Source organism: Ciconia boyciana, chromosome 8 (genome assembly GCF_034638445.1).
Source record: "Ciconia boyciana chromosome 8, ASM3463844v1, whole genome shotgun sequence".
Classification (NCBI taxonomy): domain Eukaryota; kingdom Metazoa; phylum Chordata; class Aves; order Ciconiiformes; family Ciconiidae; genus Ciconia; species Ciconia boyciana.
In genome coordinates this window covers 61,992,856-62,004,902 of record NC_132941.1, presented here as the reverse complement: position 1 = coordinate 62,004,902, position 12,047 = coordinate 61,992,856, and the positions used below count along the sequence as shown (strand labels likewise).

The 12,047-nt window shown below is 47.9% G+C and overlaps 1 protein-coding gene across 1 annotated transcript in view; it reads right to left on the bottom strand.

The window, feature by feature from the left end:
- Positions 1-11,458, bottom strand: part of HTRA1 (HtrA serine peptidase 1) — a 34,856-nt gene extending 23,398 nt beyond the window's left edge. Inside the window, exon 1 of the mRNA XM_072870285.1 lies at positions 10,930-11,458. Within this exon, the coding sequence (XP_072726386.1) occupies positions 10,930-11,380 (451 nt within the window). The 5' untranslated portion in view covers positions 11,381-11,458. The remainder of the gene's footprint in view (positions 1-10,929) is intronic.
- Positions 11,459-12,047: the final 589 nt, after the last annotated feature.

Here is a 12,047-nt window from a genome sequence, read left to right as displayed (position 1 = left end):
TACTAGCACAAACCACAAGACTGTAAAGTTTTACTTGGAGAACTTCCACCCTCCCAAATAAAACTCCAACCGCTGGCGTTTGTACAAATTCCCATTCATGTCATATAGGAAAACGCTAAAACCTCTGACGCTACTGTGGAAACAAAAACGCCAGCAAATGTGCTTAGCTCACACTGAAAATGTCGGTATCGGCAAGCTCTACTGGAGAGACACAAGGAAAAAGTGATGTATGGGAATCTGCTGCCACTCTTTTTTTTTTTTTAAATTACATAAAACTGCAAGCCTAAATATTCCACTTCCTATTCAAGGATAAATTGTGTAATACACCAAAAAAGGGTATTACACAATGAAAACACTCAGAAAATAAGAAACAACATTCTGCGTATTGTAGACAATTCGCTTAAGAACAACTTTCAGATCAATGGAGGGAATTTTGAAAGGTCTAAACCACAGCACCTTGCTGTTAAAGCTACTATTACATCAGTTATTTTCTCCTTGTGTAATCCAAGGAGACACTTCACAGATTTCTGAGAATAAAATCTGTATTACTGACATCCCTAAAAGCAAAAATATTTTCATAGCGCTAAATAATGGAGAGATTTCAAGCATTTTATTCTACCATATAGTAAACTGCACCAATCTCGTATTCACTTAAAATATTTCCTGCAGCAAGAACCACTGCAAGATTAAAGTAAGGATTTAAAGTAAAATTGCTTTTTGGCATGAATGCAAATTTGCAAAGGGAAAATAAAGTCCATTTTCATCATCATAATATTTAGATGATCAATTCTTTCTTGGCAACCTTTAACAAGGACTCTTGTCACATGCACCAGAGATCTAGCAAGTAACAGGCTTTGAAATTTGTATTTTCCCTGCTCATCCAAAAGCCTGAAACCATTAATTTTAATCACTGATTTTAAACAAACCAAAAAAAAGCTGCCAAGCTAAACAAAACAGGGAATCTATACGAAGTTTGTAGAACAAAGCAGCTCTTAAATTAGTGATAACAAAAAACAGTTTTCAGACCAGCATGCAGTTGCTCATATAACGTAGCACTTTTGAGTACAAAAATTAAGGTGAATAAATTGCATGTTTTAATTGATATTCTCAAGAACAAAAGCTGACTTTATTGATTTTCATGGAAAAGGGTCTGAAAGAGCAGACAAACCCCACCAAGCAGCAGGATGTTCCTCATCGTGCAGAGGCTGCTGCGATGCACTGGCTAGCTCGGTCTCTGCGAGCATCCTATTCCCAACTACTGGCCAAAAATTAATGCTTACCCTGATCAGAGTTTAAGAGGGTAAGTTATTGAAAACGCAAATGTATGAATAAGTAAAAGCAGATATTGGTAACACATGAATGACCAGGCTACGTGAAGAGAATGACACATACAGAGCTCTTCTGCATTTATAAAACAAGAAAAGAACAGTATTTGAAGATAATTAAATTGTAAAGCACAGTCTTCAGAGAACTTCGGTCCAACGTCTTTGGTCCAGCTTCTTTTAGTATGAAACAGACCTCTTTGGCATCCAGTCCCAACATCATTCAGGATTTTCTTGCCACTGAAAACGGTTAATGGGCAACGTCCTCGGGCCATGTGTCTACAGCTTTCTTGTAGGAAGTTCCTATATAACTTCAGATATAAAACTTACAATTTTAGCCAAACAGGAACTGTTCCTACCACTTGTCTACAAGGCAGAATAAGTAGTAAATGAATCAGATACAGAGTATCTTCTGTTGGAACTCAACTACTGAATTGCCAGACAAGATATCAAATGGTTGGAACATTGTGCAGAAGGAGGAACACCTAGGATGCGTCCATCTTCGGCTAAGCTCTGTTACTCAGCCTCTGTGCAACTTTTGAAAAGTAATTTCAATCCTCAGTGTCTTAGATTTATTTTTAAAATGGGCATAACCCCTATTTTATCTCACAGGAATAGTCGCAGGCTTTAGCAACCCTTGCAGAACCCTACAGGTAGAAAATATGTATATAAAAACTCTCAGAAATGCCAGAAATTCTTCCATAACCCAAGTGCACTGGCTGCCCCTGCAGTCAGTCAGTCTCACAATTATAGTAGTAGCAAGCAAAACCAATAGACTTTCAAGCTGATGAGGCTAAAAACTAATTTGGTGTAAGCAGGGAGGGCAGGCATCTGGAGCGGAGCGACAGCTCCATCTAACACAACAGGAAACTGCGATTCCTCCTGTAAACACCAGCGGTGAGGTGGTGGGAGGAAACCCAACTTCTGCATAAACAGCCAGGCTGGAGCCCCGGGTCGGAGGAACGCAGCCCTGCGAGGAAGAACACGCTGTTCCCAGAGCAGCATTGCCATATTAATACAATGCCCAGCCCAGGCTCATCGGAGCTCATCGGAGGAGATGACAAATTAATTGCAACTCAGCAGTCCGCTGACAAAGATGCACGGCTCCGGGTGGGCATGCCAACAACGCTCCCCGCGTTCGCAATGCCCTGCATGGGTGCACCGGTCTGTCCAGGGGATGAGGAGGGAAGGCAGGGTGCAGGCAGATGCTCAGGCACAAAAAAAAAAGGTGAAGAGCAATTCAGGACAAGGGCAAAGAGTGCTGAGCTCAAAAACATCATTAACGGCAGTCCTGTCTGAACTGGAAACATTAAGAAATGTAAGTCAGGTAGTTATGGAAAAGAGTCTGCCTGATTTCCTGCACACAGATGAAAAGAATATTTCAGTCAACAGGTTAAAGCAGACGTGGTATTCTTTTCTCTGCAGAAGGCTGAAAATATAACAGATGAGTCAGGAATAATTTATCCTCTCCTTTTTCCAGCCCTGCTCAGTTTACGTCCCTTCCAACTCGGGTCATCACCCTGCCCTACCTCCCAGCTCCACTCATCCCAGGCTGAGAACCAGCAAAACACAGCCCAAACGCCTATTAGGTAACAACGATGTGGTAATTCCTATATCCTACGTGTAACCAACAGCTGTCTGATCTTGAAAATTCCTCTTAACGTTACAAAAACATTAAGATCTCATTTTCAGTATGTGAGAAACTTTCACACTGAATCTTTAGAAGAAATCCCTGCTTAAGAGAGACTTAGTTTCAACTTCCAGGAACCCTGGTATGAAGACACCAGGGAATAAAAACAAGTTCTTGTTTTCATGCTTTTAAACATTTTTTTCTCCAACGAGAAACCTAAAAAAAGCCTCTTAAAATGCAAGCCTAAAAAAAGCCTCCCAAGATGCTGCTTCTTGGCAGCTGGAGAAGGCATTGATTTCACCACTTTGCTGTGGCAGGACTTACAGTGATACAGAGATGATACACAGAAGGATCAAGTCTACAGAAAAACTTCAAAACACTAATAAAACATACACCCCACTCCTACTCTGGGGCTTCATAATTGCACAATACATAAACCCAGCATACCTATACCGCAAAAGCCACAACAGCTACATATGTGAACAAATCCCTTAGCCTCTGGCAGTATTTTCTACACGTATCTTAAAAATCATTCTGAGACCGTCCAGATTTGTTTTAATGTAGACATCAGAAATCAATGAGTGTTTGGGAAATGAAACTGGAGTAATGCAGACGGTACTTCTGCCATCCTATTTTAAGCATCACAGAAAGGAGGTGGCACTGCCACTGGTGAGACAGCCAGCATCACACTGCACCCTCCTCCACTGCATGTATAGTTTCTCCTTAAAGGTTAAAAGAAGAGCAGTTTTCTATTTCACTCTCTCGAACATGCATATTTTTACGATATTTAGAGTTCTAATTATTATACTCACTGCTCCCCTATCAGCATTAACTATTTACATAGTGGCTTTTTTTATCTGCACATCTATTCCACTTTATTTTATGGACCATCTGAATATTTTTCATATTTTATAAGTGGTCTCTGCTTGCCCACTTTTACTGTCTGAATACAAAAGAAAACAAGGGTTAGCCAAGCTTTACCTTTACAGATAGAGGTCTACATACAGACCTCTGATACAGAGTGGCAGACATGCCAAACAGTGCATATGTTGTCCTGGAAAAAGGAATGAATCATCCCTTTACCACCACAAATGTTGAAGTATGAGATTCCTGGGGGTTTGCATTTATTTTGGGGGTGGGATGGTGGGAGTTGTTTGGGTTTCTCCTCCTTATTAGTGCTCGGTCCACCCACTTCTTTCCTTCTCCAGAATTACTTTCTGCAGATGCAGATTGACAGATCATCGATGCTGTTCGCAGAATGAAGCCAAAATTGCAGTCTGCAAGTTTAAGAACTAGAGTAATGGAAAAGAAAAGTAATGGAAAATGGAGCAGCAATGCTGGCAAGGGGCAGAAAAATGAGCAGGGACTCATAAAACCTCAGTTTGCTCTCAGCTCTGCTACTGGCGTACTGGCTGACCTTGAGCAAAGCTCCTTATCTTCCCCTGCCCTAGATTCGCTATCTGTAAAATGGCGGTAACATTTTACAGACATTGGCCTCTGGAAAATGGTTGTGAGCTTCTCCTAATGCTCTGCTATATAACCTATTTCAAATTTTAGACCATTGGATAACTTCTGTGCATGGTTACTAGACTTAATATGCATTAATTTATGTCAGTTGTCTGTCAGGACAAATACGTGCAAATCCAATTGCTATCAGAAACATGAAGGGTTTTTTTAATTCAATGAGCTCCATCACATCAATATTTCTGGTAACAAGCCTGTAAAACTGGATATAGGAACTATTCACTGCATATCCGTCTCTCCCATCTCACCAAAAAGGCAGCTTTACAAGGGCAGGGAAATGGAAAGACTGAGAAACCCCGACAGAATTTGATGGGAAAAAATGACGGACACAAGAACAATGTTTGGTTAACTAGTAACAGAAAATTTTAACGGGGTGCCTATAGCATAGCTATGCCATGACAGAGCACAGCCCCAGCACTGGTGCCATTAACACGCTGCTGCTCGCACCAACAGGACCAGCTCCCGTGCTGGTGCCAGCCTGCGGACTTAGCGTGCAACAAAAGCAGAGGCTAATGGATCCACTCACACGTTACACGCACGTATGCATTTTTTGCAGTGTGTGTGCATACGCATGCACACATTTTTGTCTCCAGAAACAAGCTCCTGGCAGAGGACTCGCAACGAATTGCGCAACCCAGCTGGCTTCCAGCCTTGTGCTTTGTCTTATCAGTGCACCAGGGTATCTGATATTAACCCAGAAATTCAAGAGCTACTCTGGCTGCCTAATTCATCTCCAGTCACTAAAATATGGTAGCCAAGATCCGCTCAATTCACTAAGCTTTAAAATAAAATAACTAGTCACCTGTGTCCTGTCTTACAAGTTTAAGATATTATAAGTCTCCTGTTACCTACAGATATGAGGTCAACATCATCAGTTAGTATAAGATCAATGCATTGTTTTATAGCCCTTCAATAGAGGGGAGCTGAGACTTATTTTCTAGTTATATTCTTCTCTTTGAGGCAGGCGAACTCATTTGGGAATCACGATGACCTATATCCAGAAGGCAAAATAAAGTCTTTCTTTTTTTCTACATCCTGAACACAGACTCGAAAATAATACTAGATACTCACTTGGGCCCAGTTACAAAGGCTGTGGGACTTAGTGCCAAGTCCAGCCAGGGATCCTAGAGGCCCCAGCAGTTTATGGGAGTGAGGAATGACTTTATTTACAACAAAAGTTCCACAGTACCCTAGTTTCTATTTCTAACGTTGCTTTCTTTCACTCCAAGCACACGTAAATTCACATTTGAAAAATATTTTCCAGCTTCTCCTATTTCTTGGACGGCAGAGTCTTTCCTTTAACTGCTCAGGATATGCTGCCTCCATCACATCCAAACTCTGCTTAATAAGACTCCTGCTGCTTACTCATGGCTTTAAGTATTCCTATCCAGTCCACAGGTACCTTTAAATTTCAAAGCCCAGAAGATGAAAGGATTGAATCTTTCCTTGTTCCAAATCTGTATTTACCGACTTGACTGTTTGAAGTCTAGAGATGACAGGATTACTGACGGCTCCCCAGGAAGGAAATCTAGATGCGGAGAGGGGAAAAGGTGAGCTTCTTCAGACAAACCACTTCTTACAGTTCCCTCCTTTCAGAGCTGAATACTTGGCTTTGGAAAAGCTTTTTAATCCCACACTTGGGAATTGGTTCTCTTCTGGAAATATGTTGCTATTTATTTCCATTGCCTTCAGCTGCCTCTTCCCTCCCTCCCTTTCTCCTGCTGCTGCAAAAGAGACTGAGGAAAGTCAGGAGATAATGACTTTCAGACCACCCAAACACAGCAACTGAGGGAGATGAAGGTGGCTAAAAACATTAACGGCAATGCAGCGCTCATTTGTGCATACAGTTCCTTAACACCTGGTCCTCCCAGGTCACTTTTTAATAGAGTTGACACGTGCCACGTAACCTGTGAAGGTCTCCCAACATTTCTTCAGCGCACTAACCATCACGTGCCTGTTATTATCTTTCGGGAAACAGCTGAAAGCCTAGTTCATAACAACAACGTCAACTTTCCTCTCGATAAATATCTGGCTTAGTTCCTGACCTTCCCAGATTTCTCAGATGAGTTTCTCTTCCTGCCCTGATTATTCATTCCTGCAAGGCTTAGCACTGCCAGCCCATTAGCCCTATCCATACTGTAGGCAAAGGAATTCAGGCAGGTCCATCTACTGCTCTTTCCCATCCTCTGCTGCGTGGATCTCATTCTTATGCTGTTTTTAAAGGAATCGATGAATGACAAATGGTTTATAGACCATGGAGGTCCTTTATCTTCTGCCAGATAATTACAAAGTCACTTGATGCAATTTCACCTGATGCATTTCAGAATACAAAGTCAGCCACTTTGCAAGAAACTGAGTTTGAGTGATGGATTTTCTTCCTCCCCGTCTCTGGAACTATGAAATGATAATGTGATGAAGAGAAATAGCAAAGCCTCTATCTGTTAGTGATACACACCTTTCTAGAACGGAGAGTTACCCCTAAACTCACCTCCGCCTTCCCTCAAAGCAAGCAATAATAATGACCTGCTTAATCTAAACCAGAAGAGCTCACATCAAACTCCAGATATGACATCATGGTGCGAGCACGCCTGTGGCAGAGATGTGTGAACCCCCTGTGACAGATGCTAGCGTACTGAGGACTGCTGAGGCTACGGGGATACCACATTAGACACAGTAAGCCTAAGAAAAATATGAAAACATAAAAATCCGGTTCAAAAAGGGGCAGAGGAAAGTTAGGAACTGAGCAACCACGAGGAACCTCCTTCTTCTTACTCTGGTTAAAGGCAAAAGGACAAATCCAGGTTAGTTTGTATTTTACAGTGTAAAGAGCACAAGGAGAGAAGGGCACGCTGTCCTAAAACACCTGCCAGCATTTGCCGGCAGAAGTGAGGAAGGGAAGGAAGACTGGTTTAAGTTGTGTGTTGAACATCCCGAGCCTTCTTCCCTCGGTCAGCAGGAGGGTTTTAAGAGCACCAAAAACATATTTGCAGAAGAAAAAGAAAACATCCTCCCAGCACGTTGAACCTCATCACACAGAATATTGAGGTCTTGTTGCACTGACCTCACTCATGGGTGTGGGATGGTCTTTACACAGTCCTGGTTTCTGCTCAGAGGACATCCATCTTCATTCTGCAGTATTTTCATCGGTACCAACTCACACCACGCTGCACCGGCACGTGCTTTGCAGGCCTGAACGCCCTCTACCAACCTTCACGTTGATGATTTCCTTCGTGAAAGCTGCAACTCAGCAGCCCTGCCCAGGCTGGTGCAGAAAGGGCTTGCTGGTGCTGCAAGTGCTCATCTGCCAGCGGTTTTGATATGAAAAGCAGGGCTACATCACCTGCCGGAGGCAGGGGGAAGATCTGCCCAGGGCACCCCGGGGAGGCTGGTACTGCCGGTTACGCTGCCCGTGGCCATGCCGCAGGAAGGGAGAGCTGCAAAGGGCGCACGCCCCAGACAGGGACACTGCTAATGAAAGGGGTCCATCGGCCACCGCGCAGTGTGTCACCCTGCTCATCACCTGCCTCGCCTGACTTTAACAGAGGTGAGCCCAGGCAGGGCACACTTCAGCCCTGCTCCCATCCCATGCGCTCACTGTACCAGTTTAACAGCTGCATTTCCCGGCTAAAAGCCACAGCCACGCTCTCCCCTCACTGCTCCGGGGGTTTCTCCAGACAGAGCCTGTTCTGCCCTTTCTGTGTGTCTGGTTCACAGAGCGAGCTGCGGGCCGATCCCGCACCCCAGAGCACATCACCACGGCGCAGGAGACCTGCTCAGCACCTCGCTGCCGCACTGCTGCACCCTGCCACCACCCGTCCTCGCAGCGGTGTTGAGGGCCAAGGCCAGAGTAAGCTCTGAGGCTTCTGAAATTTGTCTGGAGTTTTTTTAAGACTCACAACTCCCATTTTGCACAGGAAAACGGCCCCCTTAGGCACACAGACCCAGAGCAACCTTCCCCTGCCTCTCCCGCATCCTCTCATAAACACGGCCGGTATTTGGACAGATGCACTGAGAATCACTGAAGGACAAAACCAGCACCAGGAGCAGACTGTAGTAGATGAAAATTGAAAAAGACACAAAGTTTTACTTTATTTTACGCAACATACACCATATTGTACTTGACCAGCTACTAAAGTGATGTGGAACTTAAAAACAACAACAAAAAAAGTGCTTTCCAAACACTTTCTCTACATCCCCATTCCCTTGTTTACCTGCCATGGCACTGTATTCACCAAACTATTTATACAGATATGTTACTATGAAAGCATAAAAATATTTCACTAAAGATAACTCCATCTCTACGTAGCAAAAGCACTCCTGAAAATGAACTCAAAATTAAAAATTAACAACTCTAAGGAGTCACATTTTAGGCAATGGCTTTTCAAAACACTGATTCGATCTGCCTCCAGGCAACAGGGCTTTACAGCCTACTCTCCATTTCTTTTTATTTTAGGTTCTATACATGCAAAAAAAGCTTTGCTTGCAGCAATGTTTGCTCTGGTCTAGCGATAACCGACTTCTCTAGCACCTTCCTTTTGTCCCTAGTGATACAGAAAATGAGCATCGCTCCAACCAGAGGTGCAACAGGGCAAAATGACTGTCTGGACGTACACATGATGCATGTACTACAGAGGAGTTTTCCTATACAAGGTCTATCTATATGCAGCCTATGCATTTTCCGTACAACCCACTGGAGGCATGTACTACTCTCCAGCTGAAACACAGCCCAAATTCTCAAACGTTCAGCAGAAAAGACTGAGAAAACAATATTGGTTTCATGAATTGAGAACAAAAATCACAAGGCATTATATTATACCGGAGATCAGGAAACTGTAGCGTGAAAGCTTTAATTGTCTCCCATGTCAGTAAATGCCAGCAATGTTCCAGAGAGCACAACGCAGCTTTGAAACTGAGGGGAAAACCAGCAGTACAAAAAATTGATTGTATTGATACCAAAGTTGTAAGTTTGATCTGTAATGCAGGACCGGTATTTCGCCCAAGCTGAACGGACAGTCACCATACATCAGAATATTCTTCTGCTGGAGAGGTGATGGCTAAATGTAGAAAAAGATCTGTTTTTAGAGAAAGAAGTGCAGAAATGGTACACCCTATACCAAAAGGATCAATCCTCAGTGAAACAGCGCTGACTTACTAAAAGGTGACTTCCACTTCAAGAATAGAGGCTTAATTCATGCTAATTTGTACCTATTACCCCCTACACGTGCTGAATGGCTTGGAAGGAATACGCAGCCTTAGCTGACAAGGTTGAAGCCAGCCTGCATTAGGGGCTGCACCGTGTAAAGATCATCCCGTGTTTATCCCCAGCACGGCTGTGCCTCCCTGTGTCACATCCTGCACTCATCATTCCTACCAGGCTGAACACTCCACCGGGCTGTTCAGTCCAGCAACTCCATCTGCAGAGCCGCAGTTTCATAACCCAGCCATGTGCCTTTGTACGGTTTACAAATAATTAGCATCCGTCCTGCAGCTCGGAGTACTCAAGTTACATCCGATTCAACTCAAATAACAACTAAACAAGCATAACGCCGAAGGAAGAATACTACTGGGTATCTTGTTACTTCTCGACGGCCACTCCCATGCTCCCAAAAAACCCAAACAAACCCCAAACCCTAAAGTCAGCTTAACACGCTGTGTAGGTACAAGCATCCCCCTCTCCAGCAAATCTGCTATTAATAACCCGAGCGCATCTGCCGAAAGGGGCCAAGGGGGCAGCTGCCTGCCCTGCCGACACGGACACGCCGCGTTCATTCGCTGCGACGGGATTTTAACAGCTTCTGCACTCTCGGCTTTATTTCCCAGGGCATTTCTTTCCGACAGAGCGCCCGGATGGGAGTGCACTCAAGCGTTTCTCCAAACTTTGTTGGAGCCGCAGTCGGACTCGGGTCCCCGTCCGTACCGGCTCCCGGAGTTTTGCAACCAGTTTCCCCCGGTTTTGGGCCCGGCATCACTTCTCTGGGGGGAGGGAAGGGGGAGGGAGGAGACGTTTAAAGCTGGGTATAGGGTTCTTTTTCCCCTGACGCTTGGCAGACGAAGACAAACACTGCATTCTTGCTCTAGCTTCTCACTGAACTTGAATACCAAACTCGGGCCAAGGCCAGCCCTTTTCTCTGGTCCTCTCCTCGTGATGCCAGCCTCCGACCGGGACGGGATGCCTTGCTGCCGCGGAGCTGTTCGCGCCGGAGCGGCGCGATCCCTCCTCGCTACAAGGGGCGCGCCGGCCGCAGCAGCGGAGCCCGAGGGCCGAGCGTCCTCACCCGGGCGGAGGGGGGGCGGAGGACGAGCGGGCCGAGCCCCGGCGCCTGCGAGGTGCGGGGCGGCTGCGAGGTGCGGGGCGGCTGCGAGGTGCGGGCTCCGCGGCGCCCGCCGGGGTGCGCCCGGCCCGGCTTCCCCCCCTCCCCGCCCCGCTCCGCTCCCCGCGGGGGCCGCCCTTACCCTGCCCGCAGGCTCCGCGCTGGATGGCGATGACGGGCGGCTGGCGGAGCCGCTCGGCGCGGCGGCTGGCGGCCCGCAGCTGGCAGGGGCTGGCGTAGGTGACGGCGTCGCTGCCGCAGACGGGCTCGCTGCTGGAGCACAGGCAGCGCCCGGCGGCCGCCCGCTTGCGCACGGTGGCCGAGGCGGGCACGCCGCCGCCGGGCGGCACGACGCACTGGAGCCCCTCGCCGCAGGGCGGCCCGCCGCCGCCGGGCCCGCCGCAGGGCTCGCCCTCCTCCGCCCCGCAGACGCGGCAGCAGCCGCAGGCGTCCAGCACGGCGCCGCCGGGGCAGGAGGCGGGCAGCGGCGGGCAGCGCGACCGCTCGCAGCGCTCGGGGCAGGCGGGCGGCGGCGCGGCGGCGGCGGCGGGCAGCAGCGCCGCCAGCAGCAGGCTCCAGCCCCACAGCGGCATCGCGGCGGCGGCGGGCGGAGAGACCGGGCGCGGAGAGGCGAGGCGCGGCGCGGGCGGTGAGCGCGGCCCGGCGGGCGGGCGGCTTTAAGCGGCGGCGCGGGGGGCGGCGCGGCCGGGAGGGCGGCGCGGCGGGGCGGCGGAGGCGGGCGCGGCCGCTCCCGGGCAGTAACTCGGCCCCCCCCCGGCTCGCCCGGGGCCGTACCCCCCCGCCCCCCGCCTTCCCCGGACAGTAACACATACACACACCCGCCCCCCGCGCCTCTCCCGGGGCCGTAATCCCCCCGCCTCCCCGGACAGTAACACCCCCCCGCCGCCGCCGCCGCCGCCGCCTTGTCTTTTTAGGGTAAACTTAAACGGTCCGTTAGCGGACGGAGCTGTTAAACTTGGCATGGAAAGGCGCGGCCGCCATGCAGCACCAAAAACCCGATAAATGAGTTAAGAAGGGCGGAAAGGCTGATAACGTGCTCCTGCCAGCAAGGCGGGGGTGGAGCTGAAGGCTCTTCCCCGCTTAAAGAATTACGGGAAAGGCAATCTAAAGTACGCGTTGGTAACAGATCTGCCTGATAAGAAGATGGGTGGAAGAGCAGATGCGGAGGGCAGGACCGCCAGCCGGTCCCCGGGTAGAAGGAGTCAAGCGATAGATGCAAATGCGTGCAAATGCCAGGCA